Source organism: Nomascus leucogenys, chromosome 1a, assembly GCF_006542625.1.
Source record: "Nomascus leucogenys isolate Asia chromosome 1a, Asia_NLE_v1, whole genome shotgun sequence".
Classification (NCBI taxonomy): Eukaryota; Metazoa; Chordata; class Mammalia; order Primates; family Hylobatidae; genus Nomascus; species Nomascus leucogenys.
The window spans coordinates 21,673,447-21,695,957 of record NC_044381.1 but is presented as its reverse complement, the minus strand read 5'-3'; the positions used below and the strand labels follow the sequence as shown (position 1 = coordinate 21,695,957).

The window sequence follows — 22,511 nt, the reverse complement described above, 5'->3', positions numbered from 1 at the left end:
ATTGTGCCACTGCACTCCAGCCTGTGCTATGGAGCGAGAAACTGTCTCAAAAACAACAACAAAAAAAACAGAAACAAGGCTGAATAGGGACAAAGGCCAAGAGACTGAGGAAATGATAAGAAGGCTTTGCACTATTCTCAAACAATTAAAGCCTCCTAGGACAGAAGAATAGGCCAGATTATGGAGACAATTAAAGGATGACAGCATTTAACTTATGTAAACTGGTAAACCTCTAAAGAATCATGGAACATGTTTTTCTGTTCTAGTTTGAAACCTAATCAAAATTATACAACTTTACTAACTTCACATCTTTAAACTCTGCCCTTGGCCTATACGTGAAAGGTGCTAGCCCCCTCTATCAAAAACACCAGACTGGGTCATTTCTTTCTCAACGCTTTGCTCAAGCTAAACAGCCTAGTAGAGATCTTTCATGCTCTCCATTTACACTCTCCCACCTACATCCCCTGGTCCCCTTGATGTGATATCTAACCAAATCACGGCTCACCTTAATTGCTGCCTCCTCTGGGATAGGGGAAGGATAATACATGGATGAGTCCAGTACATATGGATTTCCTTTCTCTTAATATGTACTGAAATAATTACACATACTATATAATCAAATAAACATAACTTCAAATAATTCCACAACTTTCTAGCTATATGATCTTGAGAAAGGAACTTTAATACCTCTGATCATCATTTTCCACTTTTTGTAATAAATGGTAGCTAAAGCATAAATGGTAATGGCTATGGCAGGGTTCTGAACTATATAATTTTCCAATATGCAGGCCAGCTACTATCAACCATTAATTTTTGTGAAGATCTCATCTGTCTCCTCTTGACTTTGAGAACACACACCCAAATGAATGTTAATCTCTTCCTAAAGAACAATATCCTCCTGTTGGCCAACACCCTTAGTTACTACATACACTCAGACTGTGGATCAGTGGTGGTGTCACCCACAAGCCCAATAGTGCAGCGGCATTCTGGGATGACTGTGCCTGGGTCACCATAATTTCAAGGCACAGTTGCTGGATCTCTTCACCTGAAAGGCAAGAAAGGAAAATAATCTGAATATATAGTTACTTTCCTGACTCATTTTCAGGCTTTAATATCTCAAATCAAAGCATCTGCTTACGTGACTTCTGCAGGTAACAGAACTTCAGTAAACCAGAAGAGATATTTCAAGAGTCTTGTTAGTTATGAGGCAAAATAATGTGTCCAATGGCATCACAGTCCCACCTTGGAACTAGCAAGGGGCTTGAACTAGATACGGGAATTTCTCTTATGATATCCAGAGGAACAAACACTATCTAAAATATGAGAAAATTCTAGCTAGTAATCTCTTGATCTCTGTTTTTCCCTTCTCTCCATCTCATATGCAGACCGTGAAGAAATATACCAAGGTATGGAATGGCTTAAAGATACAGCCACATTCTCTAGTCATCATGCCTTTCTAGTAGTAAGATTCCAATCAGCACCTTATTTTCCTTCCTTTTTCTAAGGACTTAAATGAAATACAAACATTTCACTATAGCACACAAAACAAGGAAAGGGACAGAGGAACACATTTTTCAAATGAAATCTCTGGAAACCCAGTATGGTGACATTATATCTTATATAGAGATTAGGTTTATATGAAAGCATTTAAGTGAAAAATTGTATGTAGTCAAAATTATCTTTATCTCTGAAACTGCACATAAATTACAGTATAGAAGTTGTTTTATATATCATATGTAAGTATGCACTCTACTATAAACGATAGAGCACTCACAGCAGGCACACACACAAACACACACAATTTTACAACACTGTTTAAATTGCTCTTCATCCCCCCTTCTTATTTTATTTTATTTTTGGAGTTAGGGTGGGGAACAAGTACATTAAATTATATTTGCATGTGTAACTCTATTCCGTATAAAATAGGTTGCTGTGGATGAACTGGAGGTGTTGAGGTGTGCATTGTGTTTGCCTCTCACCACAAAATAACTGTGGTAAGCAGAATAATGGTCCCCAATAATGTCCACATCCTGATCCCTGGAACCTGTGAATACACTACCTTATATGGCAAAGAAACTTTGCAGACGTGATTAAGGTTAAGGATTTTGAGATGGAGAGATTATCCTGGATTATTTAAGTGAGCCTATTAATCACATGAGTCCTTACAGGTGGAAAACCTTTCCTGGCTACGGAGAACCAGAAAGATGATGGTGTGAGAAGATCTTAGCCCTCTATTGCTTGCCTTGAAGATGCAGAAAGGGGGCCACAAGTCAAAGAATGTGGGCAGCTTCTAGAGGCTAGAAAAGAAAAGGAAATGAATTCTTCCCTACAACCTCTAGAAAGAAATTCTAATTTGCTGATACCTTGATCTTAGTCTGGTGAGAAACATGTTGGACTTCCGGCCTGTGGATGTGTAAAGATAATAAATTTGTGTTGTTTGAAGCCACTGTGGTAATTTGTTACAGCAGCAATAGAAAATTAATACAGCATCCCACATGGTACTTCTCGAAACCTATGGCTCTGGAAATGTAGTTTGATAACCACAAGGCCAAGCTTAATGGAACCTGTACCACATTCCCAGCAGTGCACAAACCTCAGTCAAGCATTGTTTTTGGCAGGTGTATCTGGCCTGTGTCTTTAGACCTCTTCTTCCTCACCCTCAGGGGCTCAATGACTGAGTGAAAGTAACCCAGCCATTCCATCCAACATGACAAACCTCAAGATATGAAAAGTCTATCCAGTCACTACACATTGTGACACAGAATCTGTTTTTCCATTCAGGTCAAATACTAAAATCAAAGTCTGAAGACTTAAAAACACATTATATTTACCAAAATTTAGCCTCATAAGTGGAGAGAGAAGTGCAGCCCAGTTCACAGGAGGATATTGGTAGCTTTCTCCAACAGTTGCTATGGGTTTCATCACTACTTTAAGGAGCGAAGGAGGCACAGATTCAGGACCTATAACAGAAAGGGAAAAATAATAGTAAAACACCTGCATACCATCATGGAATTGGAAAATGTCAACAATTCCTGCCTTCCTTCTAGCATCAAAGGATCTGATATCACATCTTCAATTGTGATCAACCCTTCAATTCTGTGCTCTTAATTTCAACTCCATTTGCCAGAAAAGCTTGCTCCCTCTGTTCTTCTCTTTTTAAAAAAAATTTATAAATTTTTCAATGATACATAATAACTGTATATATTTATGGGGTATAGAGTGATATTTCCATACATACGTGCAATGAACAAATCAGGATAAATAACATATCCATCATCTCCAATATTTATCATTTCTTTATGCTGAAACATTGAAAATCCTCTTACCTAGCTATTTGGAAATAACAATTACTGTTAACTATAGTAACCCTACAGTGCTTTAGAACACCAGAACTAATTCCCCGTATTTGAACTTATTCCTCATTTTGTTTCCTTTAACCAATCCGTCATTACTGCCCCATCCTCCTTCTCTTCCTAACCTCTAGTAACCACTATTCTATACTCTCTACCTCTATATAACATCAACTTTCTTTGGCACTGCATATGAGATCAACTTTTTTAGCTTCCACATATGTGATATTTATCTTTTTGTGGCTGATTTGCTTCACTTAACATGAGTTCTCCAGGTGGCCATAAATGACATGATTTCATTCTTTTACTTGTCTACAGTCTTTCCTTTTTGACTGGATAAAAATTTCCCACATTGCTACTTAACTGTCCTCTGCACACTCTTGTCTTTTTATCTAGTTTTCCAAATTAAGTAACTTCTTTTACATTAGTACCTCATTGCTCACTTACACCTCAATCTACTTCCAGCAGAGAGAATAAGGATGGCTCACTCAGGTACATTCCATTCTATGGACTATGTATTACCTAGTCTCTGTAGTCCTAGACTGCATTCTGTACCTCGGGAGTCTCCAGTTTTTCTGCTTCCCAGCCTGTGCCATGGTGACCGTTCTAGAAGTGAGCACCTAAGGGCTGTGTAACAGCTAGTCCATCAGTTAACCAGCTGCCTATGACACAGTACCATTACTTTAATACCATATTCCTTTTTTAAGGGAGTGTGTATACGGTAATCAGAAATTGAAAAACAGATAGTGGAGCATTTGTGAGTGGAAACATATGGTGCAATAAGGAATGGAATAGACATTAAGGGCCATGTAAATGTGAAGCTACGAGGAGGTCAAAAATAGTATAACACATTAAAATGTAGAAGAACAAGGAGAAGCAAAAGCAGCAGGATCAACATCGGCAGCAGAAAGGAAATTAGCATCAGCAGAAACAGAAGCAGAATCAACAAAAGGAAAAGCAGAGGTAGGAAAAGGAACAGCAGAGGCAGGATCAGCAAAAAAGCACCTGAATTAGAAGATGCTGAAAAAGGGGGAATCAGAGTGGAAGTAGAGTCAGCAAAAGGAAAAACAGCTCCAGAAAGGAGAAGCATAGGCAGAAGGAGAAGCAGAGGCAAAATCATCAGAAAAAGTAGCAGAATCAGTAGATGCTGAAAGATGGGAGAAGCAGATGTGGAGCCAGAGTTAGCAAAAGTGAAAACAGCAACAGAAAAGAGAAGCACAGGAAAAATGATAAGCAGAGGCCAAATTAGCAGATGCTAAAATGGGGAAGCAAGAGTCAGCAGAGAAAAAAAAAAACAGCTGCAGAAAAGAGAAACATAGGAAAAAGGAGAAGCAGAGGCCATGAACAGATGCTGAAAGAAGGGGGAAGTAGGGCAGAGTCAGTAAGAGTGAAAACAGCAGCAGCAATGAGAAGTATAGGAAAAAGGAGAAGCAAAGACCAAATTAGCAGATGCTAAAATGGGGAAGCAAGAGTCAGCAGGAAAAAATCAGCTGCAGAAAGGAGAAACATAGGAAAAAGGAGAAGCAGACGCCATGAACAGATGCTGAAAGAAGGGGGAAGTAGGGCACAGTCAGCAAAAGTGAAAACAGCAGCAGGAATGAGAAGCATGAGAAAAAGGAGAAGCAGAGACCAAATTAGCAGATGCTAAAATGGGGAAGCAAGAGTCAGCAGGAAAAAAAACAGCTGCAGAAAGGAGAAACATAGGAAAAAGGAGAAGCAGAGGCCATGAACAGATACTGAAAGAAGGGGGAAGTAGGGCAGAGTCAGCAAAAGTGAAAACAGCAACAGAAATGAGAAGCGTAGGAAAAAGGAGAAGCAGAGACCAAATTAGCAGATGCTAAAATGGGGAAGCAACAGTCAGCAGGGAAAAAACAGCTGCAGAAAGGAGAAACATAGGAAAAAGGAGAAGCAGAGGCCATGAACAGATGCTGAAAGAAGGGGGAAGTAGGGCAGTCAGCAAAAGTGAAAACAGCAGCAGGAATGAGAAGCATGAGAAAAAGGAGAAGCAGAGACCAAATTAGCAGATGCTAAAACGGGGAAGCAAGAGTCAGCAGGAAAAAAAACAGCTGCAGAAAGGAGAAATATAGGAAAAAGGAGAAGCAGAGGCCATGAACAGATACTGAAAGAAGGGGGAAGTAGGGCAGACTCAGCAAAAGTGAAAACAGCAGCAGAAATGAGAAGCGTAGGAAAAAGGAGAAGCAGAGACCAAATTAGCAGATGCTAAAATGGGGAAGCAAGAGTCAGCAGGAAAAAAAACAGCTGCAGAAAGGAGAAACATAGGAAAAAGGAGAAGCAGAGGCCATGAACAGATACTGAAAGAAGGGGGAAGTAGGGCAGAGTCAGCAAGAGTGAAAACAGCAGCAGAAAGAGAAGCGTAGGAAAAAGGAGAAGCAGAGACCAAATTAGCAGATGCTAAAAAGGGGAAGCAAGAGTCAGCAGGAAAAAAACAGCTGCAGAAAGGAGAAACATAGGAAAAAGGAGAAGCAGAGGCCATGAACAGATGCTGAAAGAAGGGGGAAGTAGGGCAGACTCAGCAAAAGTGAAAACAGCAGCTTACACGAGAAGCATAGGAAAAAGGAGAAGCAGAGACCAAATTAGCAGATGCTAAAATGGGGAAGCAAGAGTCAGCAGAAAAAAACAGCTGCAGAAAGGAGAAACATAGGAAAAAGGAGAAGCAGAAGCCATAAACAGATGCTGAAAGAAGGGGGAAGTAGGGCAGAGTCAGCAAAAGTGAAAACAGCAGCTTACACGAGAAGCATAGGAAAAAGGAGAAGCAGAGACCAAATTAGCAGATGCTAAAATGGGGAAGCAAGAGTCAGCAGGAAAAAAACAGCTGCAGAAAGGAGAAACATAGGAAAAAGGAGAAGCAGAGGCCATGAACACATGCTGAAAGAAGGGGGAAGTAGGGCAGAGTCAGCAAAAGTGAAAACAGCAGCAGAAATGAGAAGCATAGGAAAAAGGAGAAGCAGAGACCAAATTAGCAGATGCTAAAATGGGGAAGCAAGAGTCAGCAGGAAAAAAACAGCTGCAGAAAGGAGAAACATGGGAAAAAGGAGAAGCAGAGGCCATGAACAGATACTGAAAGAAGGGGGAAGTAGGGCAGAGTCAGCAAAAGTGAAAACAGCAGCTTAAATGAGAAGCATAGGAAAAAGGAGAAGCAGAGACCAAATTAGCAGGTGCTAAAATGGGGAAGCAAGAGTCAGCAGGAAAAAAACAGCTGCAGAAAGGAGAAACGTAGGAAAAAGGAGAAGCAGAAGCCATAAACAGATGCTGAAAGAAGGGGGAAGTAGGGCAGACTCAGCAAAAGTGAAAACAGCAGCAGAAATGAGAAGCGTAGGAAAAAGGAGAAGCAGAGACCAAATTAGCAGATGCTAAAATGGGGAAGCAAGAGTCAACAGGAAAAAAACAGCTGCAGAAAGGAGAAACATAGGAAAAAGGAGAAGCAGAGGCCATGAACACATACTGAAAGAAGGGGGAAGTAGGGCAGACTCAGCAAAAGTGAAAACAGCAGCAGAAATGAGAAGCATAGGAAAAAGGAGAAGCAGAGACCAAATTAGCAGATGCTAAAAAGGGGAAGCAAGAGTCAGCAGGAAAAAAACAGCTGCAGAAAGGAGAAACATAGGAAAAAGGAGAAGCAGAGGCCATGAACAGATGTTGAAAGAAGGGGGAAGTAGGGCAGAGTCAGCAAAAGTGAAAACAGCAGCTTAAATGAGAAGCATAGGAAAAAGGAGAAGCAAAGACCAAATTAGCAGATGCTAAAATGGGGAAGCAAGAGTCAGCAGGAAAAAAACAGCTGCAGAAAGGAGAAACATAGGAAAAAGGAGAAGCAGAAGCCATAAACAGATGCTGAAAGAAGGGGGAAGTAGGGCAGACTCAGCAAAAGTGAAAACAGCAGCAGAAATGAGAAGCGTAGGAAAAAGGAGAAGCAGAGACCAAATTAGCAGATGCTAAAAAGGGGAAGCAAGAGTCAGCAGGAAAAAAACAGCTGCAGAAAGGAGAAACATAGGAAAAAGGAGAAGCAGAGGCCATGAACAGATGTTGAAAGAAGGGGGAAGTAGGGCAGAGTCAGCAAAAGTGAAAACAGCAGCTTAAATGAGAAGCATAGGAAAAAGGAGAAGCAAAGACCAAATTAGCAGATGCTAAAATGGGGAAGCAAGAGTCAGCAGGAAAAAAACAGCTGCAGAAAGGAGAAACATAGGAAAAAGGAGAAGCAGAAGCCATAAACAGATGCTGAAAGAAGGGGGAAGTAGGGCAGACTCAGCAAAAGTGAAAACAGCAGCAGAAATGAGAAGCGTAGGAAAAAGGAGAAGCAGAGACCAAATTAGCAGATGCTAAAAAGGGGAAGCAAGAGTCAGCAGGAAAAAAACAGCTGCAGAAAGGAGAAACATAGGAAAAAGGAGAAGCAGAGGCCATGAACAGATGTTGAAAGAAGGGGGAAGTAGGGCAGAGTCAGCAAAAGTGAAAACAGCAGCTTAAATGAGAAGCATAGGAAAAAGGAGAAGCAAAGACCAAATTAGCAGATGCTAAAATGGGGAAGCAAGAGTCAGCAGGAAAAAAACAGCTGCAGAAAGGAGAAACATAGGAAAAAGGAGAAGCAGAAGCCATAAACAGATGCTGAAAGAAGGGGGAAGTAGGGCAGACTCAGCAAAAGTGAAAACAGCAGCAGAAATGAGAAGCGTAGGAAAAAGGAGAAGCAGAGACCAAATTAGCAGATGCTAAAAAGGGGAAGCAAGAGTCAGCAGGAAAAAAACAGCTGCAGAAAGGAGAAACATAGGAAAAAGGAGAAGCAGAGGCCATGAACAGATGTTGAAAGAAGGGGGAAGTAGGGCAGAGTCAGCAAAAGTGAAAACAGCAGCAGAAATGAGAAGCATACGTAAAAGGAGAAGCAGGGGCCAAATTAGCAGATGCCAAAAGGTGGAAGCAAAAGCAGGGTAGGGTCAGCTGGAGGAAAAATAGCTACAGAAAGGAGAAACACAGGAAAAAGAAGCAGGGGCCACATCAACAAATGCTGAAAGAAGGGGGAAGTAGGGCAGAGTTAGAAAAAGTGAAAACAGCAGCAGAAATGAGAAGCATAGGAAAAAAGAGAAGCAGAGACCAAATTAGCAGATGCTAAAAGGGGGGAAGCAAGAGTGAGCAGAAGAAAAAAAAACAGCTGCAGAAAGGAGAAACATGGGAAAAAGGAGAAGCAGAGACCACATCAGCAGATGCTGAAAGAAGAGGGAAGTAAAACCAGGCAAAGTCAGCAGAAGGTAAATCAGCTGCACAAAGGAGAAGCACAGGAACAAGGAGCAGTGGCCACATCAGCAGATGCTGAAAGAAGAGGGAACCCGAACAAGGCAAAGTCAGCAGAAGGTAAAATAGCTGCAGAAAGGAGAAGCACGGGAACAAGGAGAAGCAGAGGTAAAATCGGCACACTGAAAAGGTGGAAGAAGAAATAGGGCAGAGTCAATAGAAGGAAAATAGCTGCAAAAAGGAGAAGCTATGTGGAATCAGCAGAAAAAGTAACAGAATTAACAGAAGTTGAAAAAGAGGAATAGAGGCAAAATGAATAGATACTGAAAAAGGCAGAGAAAGAAAAATGAAAAACAGCAGAAAGAAGCATAGGAGAAAAGAGAAGCACATGCAGAATTAGCAGGAAAAGCAGAACAACCAGAAACTGAAAAAGAGAGGGCAGAGGGAGAATCAACAAAAGGAAAAAAGAGCAGCTAAAAAAGGAGTAGCACAGAAAAAAAGAGGAGCATATAAAAATGGGCAAAGAACTTAGACATTTTCCCAAAGACGATATAGAAATGTCCAACAAGCATATGAAGATAACCAATATCACTAATCAGAAGGGAAAAAACCAAACCAAATCAAAGCCACAATGAGGTATCAGCCCCTACCTATTAAAACCTGTTGGTTGCTATAAAAACAATAGCAACAAAAACACCAGAAAATAAAAAGTGTTGGCAAGGATATGGAGATATTGGAACCCTCATGTACACTTGGTAGGATTATAAAATAACGTGACCACTATATAAAACAGTATGGCAGTTCCTTAAAAAGTTACACATTATTTTATGTAAATACAAAATTATAACTAGAACTACCATATAATCCAGTAACCTTTTAGGTATATATCCGAAAGAAATTGAAAGCAAGATTATGAAGAGATCTTGCAAACTCATGTTCACAGCAGCATTTTTCACAATAGCCAATTGGTAAAAGCAACCCAAATGTCCACTGATGAAAGAATGAATAAACAAAATGCAGTATATACATAACATAGAAAATTATTCAGTCTTATAAAGAAAGAAAATCATGTTAGATGCTATAGCATGGATGAAACTTAAGGCCATTACATTAAATTAGCCATTCACACACAAAAAAAGTATGATTCCATTTATATGAAGTATCTAAAGTAGTCAAATTCATAGAAAAAGAAAATAGAATGGTGGTTACTAGGGGCTAGGGAGAGGGGTGGGGGAAAGGGAGTTATTGTTTAATGGCTGGAGTTTCAGTTTTCTAAGTTCTGAAAAGTTCTGGAGATCTGTTTCATAACAATATGAATATACATTCACATTAACACTATTGAATGGAGAAATTCCATCTCATCTCTACTAAAAATACAAAAAATTAACCAGGCATGGTGGTGCATGCCTGTAATCTCCGTTACTCAGGAGGCTGGGGCAGGAGAATTGCTTGAACCCAGGAGGTGGAGGTTATGGTGAGCCAAGATTGCACCACTGTACTCCAGCCTGAGCAACAAGAGCAAAACTGTCCCCCCCAAAAAAAATTTAAAAAAAATGGTTATGAGGGTACATTTTATGTTACGTACTTATCACTACAATTTTTTTAAAAAGAACATGCATATTCAGAAATAGCAGCATAATTGGTAGAGATAAAAACAAGTCGAAGCAGAAGTGGCAGCAGAGTTTTTTTTAATTTTTGATTTTGTGGGTACACAGTAGGTGTATATATTTATGGGACATGGAGCACATGAGATATTTTGATATAGGCATGCAATGTGTAATAATCACATTATGGAGAAAAGGCAGAGTCTTTTTTGTTTTCCTTTTTTTGACTTCTGGTGTTCAAGGAAATCTCCATCAGACACTAGCTAATCACTGGCTAAAAGAATAGAGCCTTCAGAGAGAAAGAATACAGACAGGCTTTACAATTTTGAGAAGTCACTGAACATAGCCCACAGCAAGAAACGAAAACAAACAATGAGGAAAAGAAAGACTCTAATACTCAAAGTTACCCTGTTATAATATCCAAAATGTTCAGTTTTCAAAGTTCTGAAGCTGGATGATGGTGATTATTGATTAATTAATGTTTAATGTCACATTAATGCTTGATGTCATAAAATTGTATATTTAAAAGTTAAATTTTATGTTACATATTTTACAATATTTGGTTTTATTCTTGGAATAAAACTGAATTTTAACATTCAAAAAAGTCTAGTTTTCAAAAAATTATGGAGCATAAAATGAAACAAGGAAGCTTTGTCATTTCACAGAAGAAATTAACAGAAAATGTCTCAGAGGAGGCAAAGACATTGGACTTACTAGACAAAGACTTGAAAGCAACTCTCTTTAATATATTCAGCTAAAGAAAATTATGGACAAAGAACTAAAAGAAACCAGGAGAACAATACAAGAAAAGAAAAAAGAGAATATCAAAAAGAATTCTTTTTTAAAAGAAACAAACAAATTATAGAGTTCTGTACTCTAAAAAGTACAGTAACTGCAATGAAAAACTCACTAGAGGGATTAAACAGCAGACTTCAGCAGGCAAAAGAATCAGCTCACATAAAGATATGTCAACTGAAATCACTCAGTCTACAGAGAAGAAAGAAAGATGAAAAGTATGAGCCTAAGGATACATCAAGCATACCAATGTAGGCATAACAGGAATCCCAGAAGGATAGGAGAGAAAGGGGCAGAATGAGTATTTGAAAAAGTAATGGCCGAAAACTTCTCCAATTTAATAAAAAAGACACAAATCCATACATTCAAGAAGCTCAACAAAGTCTAAGAAAGATAAAGGCAAAGAGATCCACACTAAGACGTACTGTAGTCAAATTTTTAAAAGACAAAGACAGAAAATCTTGAAAGCAGCAAAGAGAAGTGATTCATCACATACAAAGGATTCCCAGTAAGATTAACAGCTCATTTTTCATCAGAAACCATGGAGTCCAGTAAGGAACAGGATAACACTTTTTACTGAAAGAAAAAAAAAAACTGTCATCGAAAAATGCTATATCCAACAAAACTGTAATTCAAGTATTAGGGAGAAATTAAGATATATACAGAAAAACAAAGTTGAGGGAGTTTGTTACCCATAGACATGCCCTACAAGAAATGTTAATGGGAGTCCTTAAGGCTAAAATAAAAGGACACTAAATAGTAATCTAGATAATAATTTGAAGCTATACAAAGAAATAAATAATTCTGGTAAAAGTAATTACATAGGTAAATATAAAAGCCATTACTATTATATTTTTGTTTTATAACTCCCCTTTTCACTTACTATGTAACTTAAAAGGCAAATGCATAAAACAATGATTATAAATCTACATTAATAGGCACATAATGTATACACATGTAATTTGGAACAATAACAACATAAAAGGGAGAAATAGAACTTTATAGCAGCAGAATTTTTGTATGTTGTTGATGCTCAGTTGGAATCAATTCAAATTAAATTAATCAAGAAATTTAACAATTATAAACACATACAAATCAAACAGTAGAGCCCCCAAATACATAAACACTGACAGAATTGAAAGGAGAAATAGACAGCTCTACGGTAACAGTTGGAGGCTTCAATACTCTACCTTCAATACTAGATAGAATATCTAGACATATGATTAATGAGGATATAAAGGATCCTTACTAATCAACAGTATAAACCAGAGAGACCTAGCTGGCATAGCTAGAACAGTTCCACTCAACACCATCAGAATACACACTCATTTCAAGAGCACATGGAACATTCTCTAAGACTTACCACATGTCAGACCACAAAACAAGTCTCAATAAATTTTAAAAGACTAAAACCATACCAAGTATTTTCATAAACACAATGGAATAGAAATCAAGAACAGATTTCCAAAAAAACTGGAAAACTCACTAATAAATGGAAAGTAAAAAAGATATTCTTAAATGACCAATGGCTTAAAGAAGAAATCACAGGGAAATTATAAAATACTTTGAGACAAATGAAAATAAAAATAAAAATGCCATAAGTTATGGAATTGCACAAATACAGTGTACTGGGGGAGATCTATAGCAATAAGTGTCTGTTTTAAAAAGGCATTTTAAAAAGTAGAAATAATTCTAATCAATATCCCTAACTTTATGCCTCAAAGAACTTGAAAAAGAAGAGCAAATATACCCAAAGGTAGAGGAAGGAAACAATGAAGTTTAGAGTGGAGATAATTAAGTACAGAATAAGAAAACAGGCCGGGCAAGGTGGCTCACGCCTGTAATCCCAACACTTTGGGAGGCGGAGGTAGTCAGATCACCTGACATCAGGAGTTCGAGACCAGCCTGGACAGCATGGTCAAACCCCGTCTCTACTAAAAATACAAAAATTAGCTGGGCATGGTGGCAGACGCCTGTAATCCCAGCTACTCAGGAGGCTGAGGCAGGAGAATCACTTGAACCCAGGAGGCGGAGGTTGCAGTGAGCTGAGATCATGCCACTGTACTCCAGCCTGGGTGACAGAGCAATACTCCAACTCTCTCAAAAAAAAAAAGAAAAAAAGAAAACAATACAAACAACAGAACCAAAAATTGGAACTTAGAAAAGACAAACAAAATTGGCAAACTGTTAGCTAGACTAAGAAAAAAACATAGAGAACATGCAAATAAAATCAGAAATGAATATGGAAACATTTGTATGGACCTTGCAGAAATAAAAAGGATTATAAGAGAATTCTATGAAAAACTGTATGCCAATAGATTAGACAATATAGATTAAATCAAAAAATTCCTAGAAGCATACAAATTATTAAAACTGAGTCAGGAATGCATAGAAAATTTAACAGACCTATAACAAGTAAAGAGATTGTATCAGCAATCAAATATTTCCCAACAAAGAAAAGTTCAAGACCAGGGGGCTTCATTGGTGAATTCTCCCAGACACGTAAAGAATTAACACCAATCTTTCTCAATTTATTTCAAAAAATAGGAGAAGGGAGTATTTCCTAACTTATTCTAAGAGATCAGCATTATCCTGATATCGTAGACATCATAAAAAAGGAAAACCAGAGACTGATACATATTATGAATATAGATGCAAAAATTCTCAACACTAGCAAACAGAATCCAACAGCATATTAAAAAAATTATATACTATGATCAAACATGATTTATCCTAGGAATGCAAAGGTTGTTCAACATAAGAAAATCCATCAGGGTAATATATAACATTAATAGTGCAAAGGAAAAAAGCCCATAGGACTATTTCAATTGACACAGAAAAAGCACTGACAAACACTGTTTTCCGATAAAAAACACTCATAATACTATCTTAACATGATAAAGAAAAATTGTGAAAAACTCACAGTTAAATCATACTCAGTGGTGAAAAACTGAAAGCTTTTTCTCTACAATCAAGTACAAGACAGGATTCCCAGTTTCACCACTTTGTACTGGATGTTCTAACCGGAGCAATTAGACAAGAAAAGGAAAGGCATTCAGATTGGAAAGGAAGAGATAAAACTATATTTGTAAATGATATGATCCTATATAGAGAAAATCCCAAAGAATCTTTTTAAAAACTAATAGAGTTAATAAAGGAATTCAATAAAGTTGCAGGTTATAAGACCAACACACAAAAATTAGTTGTGTTTTTATATTCTGGCAGTGAATAATCTGAAAAAGAAATTAAGAAACAATTCCACTTGCAATAGCACTCAAAAGAATGAAATATCTGGGAATAAATTTCACCAAGGGTAAAGACTTATACACCAAAAAGTATAGAACATGCTAAAGAGATTAAAGCAGCCCTAAATAAATAGAAGGACATCTTGTGCTCACAGATTCGAATACTGAATATTCTAAGATTATAATACTACCCAAAGTGATCCATACATTCAATGCAATCCCTATCAAAATTCTAAGAGTCCTCTCCACTGAAATGAAAAAGTCAATCCTCAAATTCATGTGGTGCCCCAAATACCTAAAAAAAAATCTTGAAAAAAGAAAAATGTGGAGAACTCATGCACACTAATCTTACTATACAGCTATAGTAATCAAAACAGTGTGGTATTAGTACATATAAAGACAGACATATAGACCAGTGTATAGGTTTATTTCTGGACTCTTGAGAGTAGAAATTATGCATATATTTATACCCAATTGATTTTTGACAAGGGTGCCAAGATCCTTCAATGAGGGAAATAATGATTTCTTCAATAAATGGTGCTGAGACAACTAGATACTCACATGCGAAAGAATGAAGCTAGGTCCCTACCTAACACTAAATACAAAAATTAACTCAAAATGGGTTAACAGCTTAAATATAAGAACTGAACCAATCAAACTCCTAGAAGAAAACACACGGGTAAATCTTTGACCTTGGATTTGGCAATGGATTCACAGATATGGCACTAAAAACCTGAGCAACGAAAGAAAAGCAGATAAACTGGATTCTGTCGAAGTTAAAAACTTTGTTCATTAAAGGGTATTATCAAGTAAATGAAAGACAATCTATAGAATGGCAGAATTTGCAAATTATAAATAAGGGTCTATTTTCCAGAATATACAAAGAACTCTTACAACTCGACAACAGGCAATTTATTTTTTTTTAAAATAGGCAAAGGACTTGAACAGATAATTCTCCAAGAAGATATACAAATGGCTAATAAGTACATGAAAAGATACTAAACATTTATTAGTCATTAGGGAAATGCAAACCCAAATCACATGAGATACCACTTCACAGCCAATTAGTTGGCAACGATAATAATAATGGAAAATAAGTGTTGGCGAAAACGTGGAGAAATTGGAACCCTCCTATATTGCTTGCAAGAATGCAAAACAGTGCAGCCACTGTGGAAAAACAGTTTGGTATTCCTCAAAAAGTTAAGCAGAATTACCCAGCAATTCCCCTTCTAGAGATATATACACCAAGAGAATTGAAAAAAGGTGTTCAACCCAAAACTTGTACACAAATATTCATTACAGCATCACTTGCAATAGCCAAAAGGTAGAAACAACCCAAATGTCCATAAACTGATGCATAAATAAAATGTGGCATACCCATGCAAAGGATTTTTATTCAGCTCTAAAAATGAATGAAGTACTGATACTTGCTACAACAAAAATGAACCTTGAAAACATTATACCAAGTGAAAGAAGCCAAACACAAAGGCCACATATTGTATGGTTCCATTTAAATGACATTTAAAGGAAAGGAGAATACATAGAGACAGAAAGCAAATTATTGGTTGCTAGGGTCTTGGAGAAATGGGAAATGGGGAACAACTGTTCAATGGGCTTAATGTTTCCTACTAGGGTAATGAAGACATTCTGGAAATAGTCGTGATGGCACTACAACATTGTAAATGCACTAAACGCCACGGAGAACTTTCAAATGGTTAAAATGGCATGTTGTATATATTTTATCACCGAAAAAAGCATAAGAAGCTTAGAAAGGGATGGATGAGTCTTTAGAAGAAACGTAGAAACCACAAGAGAAACTGATACCATGCAGCCCATGAAAAAGAGAAAAAGAGAGATACAGTCTTGGCACCTGATATCTTTCTATTCTTGATACTCCCAAAAATAAAGTTTCTGACTTTGGATTTCTGTGAAACCTAAGAATCCTTGCAACAAGTATTTGTGAGTCAACTGAAGTCAGAGTCATCGCTTTCTGGAATAAAAAGTACCCTAACACGACTGCTACATAGACATTGGCCCTGCCACTCCACCAAAATTGCCCTGGCTAAAATTTCTAATGGCCATCTAAATGCCAAATTCAAGGGCATTTTCTCAGTCTTTCTTTCCATACTTTTCCATATAAAAGAGTACCATGCCCTCATTCCTGAAGTAACTGCTTCCTTAAGCTTCGGTGTTCTTCCTTTGTGAAAGTTCATCTACTTTCACAGTTTCAAATATTACTTATATGTTGATGAATATAAATCCATGCTTCTAATCTAGGCCTTTCTCCCGTATTTTAGACTTATTTCCCATCAGCACCTTCTCAAAAATCAGCACATTTCCTTAGGCTAGCGACCCACTAACCTGCTCCCTCCTGCCAACAGGTATAGCAGTGTGCCTTCCAGTGATGCTTCTCTCTGCTCCAACAAACACTCTTTCCCTTTTTAAAAATGTTGATGCTCTGGCTCACGCCTGTAATCCCAGCACTTTGGGAGGCTGAGGAGGATGGATCATGAGGTCAAGAGATCAAGACCATCCTGGCCAACATGGTGAAAGCCTGTCTCTACTAAAAATACAAAAATTAGCTGGGTGTGGTATCATGCGCCTGTAGTCCCAGCTACTTGGGAGGCTGAGGCAGAAGAATCGCTTGAACCCAGGAGGCGGAGGTTGCAGTGAGCCAAGATCATGCCACTGCCCTCCAGCCTGGCAACAGAGGAAGACTCCATCTCAAAAAAAAAAATGTTGATGCTCAACACACCTGCCACTCTTCTGTGCTATGCTACCAGTAATTGGTGTTTTAGTTCTGTTCCATCTTGAGATGTAATATTGGGAGTTCAAGAAATATTATTAGAGAGTTAATCATTGCTATTATTATTATTTTTTTTTCTTTTTTGAGACAGAGTCTTACTCTGTCACCCAGGCTGAAGTGCAGTAGCACTATCTTGGTTCACTGCAAGTAAGTGCAGCAGCACTAACTTGGCTCACTCTGACACCCAGGCTCAAGCGATTCTCCTGCCTCAGCCTCCTGAGTAGCTGGGACTACAGGTGCGCACCACCATACCTGGCTAATTTTTTGTATTTTCTGTATAGACGTGGTTTCACCATGTTGGCCAGGCTGGTCTCGAACTCCTGACCTTAGGCGATCTGCCTGCCTCAGCTTCCCAAAGTGCTGGGATTACAGGCATGAGCCACCGCATCTGGCCAACCACTGCTATTATAAGGAAAAAAAAAATTCTGACAAATAAAGTAAATACATTTATAAACACATTCATTCATTCAACTATTTACGGAGTATCTATTAGGTATCAGGTACTGATTCTAGCAGTGGAGACAGTGTTGAACAAGACAGAATAGGTCCCTGTGCTCGTGGAGCTTATATTCTAATGTGAGAACAAACAAGCAAGGCAAAATCAGGTGTAATAACTTATGTGATAAAAAAATGCTGTGATAGGAGTTAACTGGTTGTCTATTCACATAACTCCATGCTGATTACACATATGCGCTAAGTATCTCTACACAACATTGGCTGCAGATTGCAGTCTTTGATTTCACACAAAAGAAAACACAAAAATTAAGTTGCTTTTTGGGTTTTCTTAGCACATGATTCATAGAATAAGTTGATAAACTGGCAGACATTATAGTAAATATCTATGCAAGAATTACGTCTCTCCATTTAAGAACAATGCATCCAATTCTGTACTGGAAATTATTAATTCATAAATAGATTTCTACTTAAAAAAACTCTCAGAGATTGAGTATTTTCAAAATTACGTAAAAATTTTTTTCCAGGCACTTTGAGAGAATCCACTACAAAGATTTTGGAGTTTCCAGAGGATCTAGGGAAACAGGCAAGGTGTCCAACCTGTCTTCTAATACCAGGGCCCCATGTGAAATATGACCATTTTCCAGATGTTTTATTCTTAAGATAATGAGCTCTCCTTTGACAGGACAACTTTCACCAATAACTGCACTTTACATGTTGCTTCTATATTCACTAGAATTGACCTCATATACATGCAAGTATCAGCAACAAAGAAAATTTGTAAAATGGAGAATAGGGTTGAAAAATCACATCAGTCCAATAATGAAATAAATCTTCCACATTTAAAAGGGCAAAGAATCAGTACTGAGTAGTATAACTAGACTCACAAAAAATTTTCCACTATTTGTAGGGAACTCATTCGGACACTAACTGGAATGAGAGGAATTATAGTAACTGTTGGAAATGGAGAAAATATTTGGCAGTTTCATGCATTTTAGGGGAGGTATGGAAAGAAAGAGAGGGAGTCCCAAAGCCAAGGGAGAACACAGTGAACTAGTTCCTTCTCCAGAGATCTTTAGCACTGGATAAAAGAATCCACATCTAAACAACAGGAATGATCAGTTCCTTTATTACAATGCTTTGTCTTTCAAACAAGTTTTTTAGATAAAAAGAAATAATGAAATGCTTTACGGACAATGGATTTGGAACTGAGAAGGCCTAACAGTACTTGTTAAAAAGATCCAGATGTTGTAAAACCTGGAAACAAAGTTACTTTAAATCTCTCATTTAGTTGACAGCCTCAAAGAACCCTAATATAAACGGTATATCTGAACATAGTGCATTACAACAGGACCCATTATTGCACATACTTTGGCTACACAGAGGATCAGATCCCAATGCCACAATTCACATGTGTAACCCTTAGAGTAAAAGTCTGGCAACAAGTAGACTAACAGCCTGAGTCTGTATATTTTCCATTGCTAGCATATTGCTTTTGTGGTTTGGACATATCTTTACTTTCTCCAGCTAAATACTGCTTACAGGTAACTTAGCTTAGAATTATCTAGTGTATGTATGTATGCATGTATGTATGTATATATATTACATATATGTGTATATGTTTAAAGTTATAGATCAACAAATATTAGAAAACTATTACATGCCAATCTGTTCTAAGTATTTATGATAAAACACAGCTATTCTTCCTGTCCATTGAGGAAATCACACCTAGTGGGAAAGAGAGTTTAAACAAAGAAGTATAAATAATTATGAAAATGATGACACATATATTAAGCACCATGAAAATATATAGGAAAGTATCACATAAGTAATCTAACTTAATCTGGGAACATCACAGAAGCCCCTATCTTCCCCCACCAAGGAAAGAATATTTAAATCAAGATGAAAAGGATGAGTACGATTTTTTCTGCACTAAGTCCATAGAAAACACAGGCAGAGAGAATTACAGCATTGCCTATTAGTGGGAACTAGGAGATGCCTAGCCCTCTGAAAGAAACTACAATCAAGACAGTTTTTAAAATCAATTCATGATTCTGATACGTCAGACAGACACTAAAGGTCGATAGGTTTTCTATCTTAAGACCGAATATTTCCATTGATCTATGTCTCTGTTGTGGTACCAGTACCATGCTGTTTTGGTTACTGTAGCCTTGTAGTATAGTTTGAAGTCAGGTAGCGTGATGCCTCCAGCTTTGTTCTTTTGGCTTAGGATTGACTTGGTGATGCGGACTCTTTATTGTTTCCATATGAACTTTAAAGTAGTTTTTTCCAATTCTGTGAAGAAAGTCATTGGTAGCTTGATGGGGATGGCATTGAATCTATAAATTACCTTGGGCAGTAGGGCCATTTTCACGATATTGATTCTTCCAACCCATGAGCATGGAATGTTCTTCCATTTGTTTGTATCCTCTTTTATTTCATTGAGCAGTGGTTTGTAGTTCTCCTTGAAGAGGTCTTTCACATCCCTTGTAAGTTGGATTCCTAGGTATTTGATTCTCTTTGAAGCAATTGTGAATGGGAGTTCACTCATGATTTGGCTCTCTGTTTGTCTGTGATTGGTGTACAAGAATGCTTGTGATTTTTGTACATTGATTTTGTATCCTGAGACTTTGCTGAAGTTGCTAATCTGCTTAAGGAGATTTTGGGAGCCCTCAGAAATGATGCCACATATCTACAACTATCTGATCTTTGACAAATCTGACAAAAACAAGAAATGGGGAAAGGATTCCCTATTTAATAAATGGTGCTGGGAAAACTGGCTAGCCATATGTAGAAAGCTGAAACTGGATCCCTTCCTTACACCTTATACAAAAATTAATTCAAGATGGATTAAAGACTTAAATGTTAGACCTAAAACCATTAAAATCCTACAAGAAAACCTAGGCAATACCATTCAGGACATAGGCGTGGGTAAGGACTTCATGTCTAAAACACCAAAAGCAATGGCAACAAAAGCCAAAATTGACAAATGGGATCTAATTAAACGAAAGAGCTTCTGCACAGCAAAAGAAACTACCATCAGAGTGAACAGGCAACCTACAGAATGGGAGAAAATTTTTGCAACCTACTCATCTGACAAAGGGCTAATATCCAGAATCTACAATGAACTCAAACAAATTTACAAGAAAAAAACAACCCCATCAAAAGGTGGGCAAAGGACATGAACAGACACTTCTCAAAAGAAGACATTTATGCAGCCAAAAAACACATGAAGAAATGCTCATCATCACTGGCCATCAGAGAAATGCAAATCAAAACCACAGTGAGATACCATCTCACACCAGTTAGAATGGCCATCATTAAAAAAGCAGGAAACAACAGGTGCTGGAGAGGATGTGGAGAAATAGGAACACTTTTACACTGTTGGTGGGACTGTAAACTAGTTCAACCATTGTGGAAGTCAGTGTGGCGATTCCTCAGGGATCCAGAACTAGAAATACCATTTGACCCAGCCATCCCATTACTGGGTATATACCCAAAGGACTATAAATCATGCCGCTATAAAGACACACGCACACGTATGTTTATTGCGGCACTATTCACAATAGCAAAGACTTGGAACCAACCCAAATGTCCAACAATGATGGACTGGATTAAGAAAACGTGGCACATATACACTATGGAATACTATGCAGCCATAAAAAATGATGAGTTCATGTCCTTTGTAGGGACATGGATGAAACTAAAAAACATCGTTCTCAGTAAACTATCGCAAGGACAAAAAACCAAACACCGCATGTTCTCACTCGTAGGTGGAAATTGAACAATGAGAACTCATGGACACCGGAAGGGGAACATCACACTCCGGGAACTGTTGTAGGAGGGGGGAGCAGGGAGGGACAGCATTAGGAGATATACCTAATGCTAAATGACGAGCTAATGGGTGCAGGAAATCAACATGGCACATGGATACATATGTAACAAACCTGCACATTGTGCACATGTACCCTAAAACCTAAAGTATAATAAAAAAAAAAAAAAGAGAAAGATGATAGGGATAACTGATGGATTAAGTGATAATAAAAGAGCAGTTAGCTCTTCAGATCTTCCTTCAATTCTGTGACTCTAGGTGATGACCCTTCCCTTACTACAGCAGGAAACAAGATTTATTCAATAAAGTTGTTGAACCAGAAAAAAAAAAAAAGACCGAATATTTCAATAACATTTTGTTATTAAAAGCAAAAATATCCCCAGGCCTCTTAAAACCAGGAAGGCCACAAAGTAGGGTGGCAGCCAGTGGAGACCTGAGTGAGGAAGGCAGTTTAGGACAGTGGTCCAGCAGGGACAGGAGATTAGTTAACATCCAGGAGGATTGGGCAAATGAATAAATATATTGAGGATAATGAGAGTCAAGTTTCTTACTGTCAGAGAAGGGAGTTACAAATACAAAAAGAAAGACAGATTGAACCCTTTTCATTACATATATAGCTAAATACAGAAATAAAAATAGATGAGAGAGAACAAGAACATATATTTCCTAGCTCTGTCCACTGAAAGGGCCTAGAGACAAAGATTACCCCAGCAGCAATGAGATGCCTTGCACACAGATGTTAGCTTCTAAATACCGTGCTCCACTAAAAGAAACCTGGAGTATCTATTACAGGGCTGGGGATAGTACAAAATAAACCTAGGACATCTTCTTGTGCCACAAAGGAAGCAGTCAAAGAATGAGGGGGTCATGTCAAAAGGACACAAGAGCCAACTTGTAGAGGTTCTTATTGGTCAAATTTAATATTTTGTTCAATTTATTGGACAAGTTGAAGATCAAAATAATAGATAACTGAATAGTTAAATAAAATAGGAATTTAGGAGTCTACACTAATACAGAGAGAGAGAGGGAGAGAGAGAGAAGAGGAGGGGAGGGGAGGAGAGGGGAAGGGAGGAGAGGAGAGGAGAGGAGAGGAGAGGAGAGGAGAGGAGAAGAGAGGAGCCGTTTCTTACAGCAGAATGCCTAATAAAAAACATAGATGGGTAGATTGCAAAAATTTTCTCCCATTCTGTGCAC

General features: G+C 38.0%; 1 protein-coding gene across 9 annotated transcripts in view; it reads right to left on the bottom strand.

Moving 5' to 3' along the window:
- FOCAD (focadhesin) overlaps nucleotides 1-22,511 on the bottom strand; it is a 319,501-nt gene that overhangs the window by 19,726 nt on the left and 277,264 nt on the right. For all 9 annotated transcript variants that reach the window (XM_030819707.1, XM_030819627.1, XM_030819549.1 and 6 more), the window contains 2 exons: nucleotides 2,832-2,960; nucleotides 930-1,045 (listed from right to left, as the gene is read on the bottom strand). In XM_030819707.1, coding sequence (XP_030675567.1) covers nucleotides 930-1,045; nucleotides 2,832-2,960 — 245 coding nt within the window. The remainder of the gene's footprint in view (nucleotides 1-929; nucleotides 1,046-2,831; nucleotides 2,961-22,511) is intronic.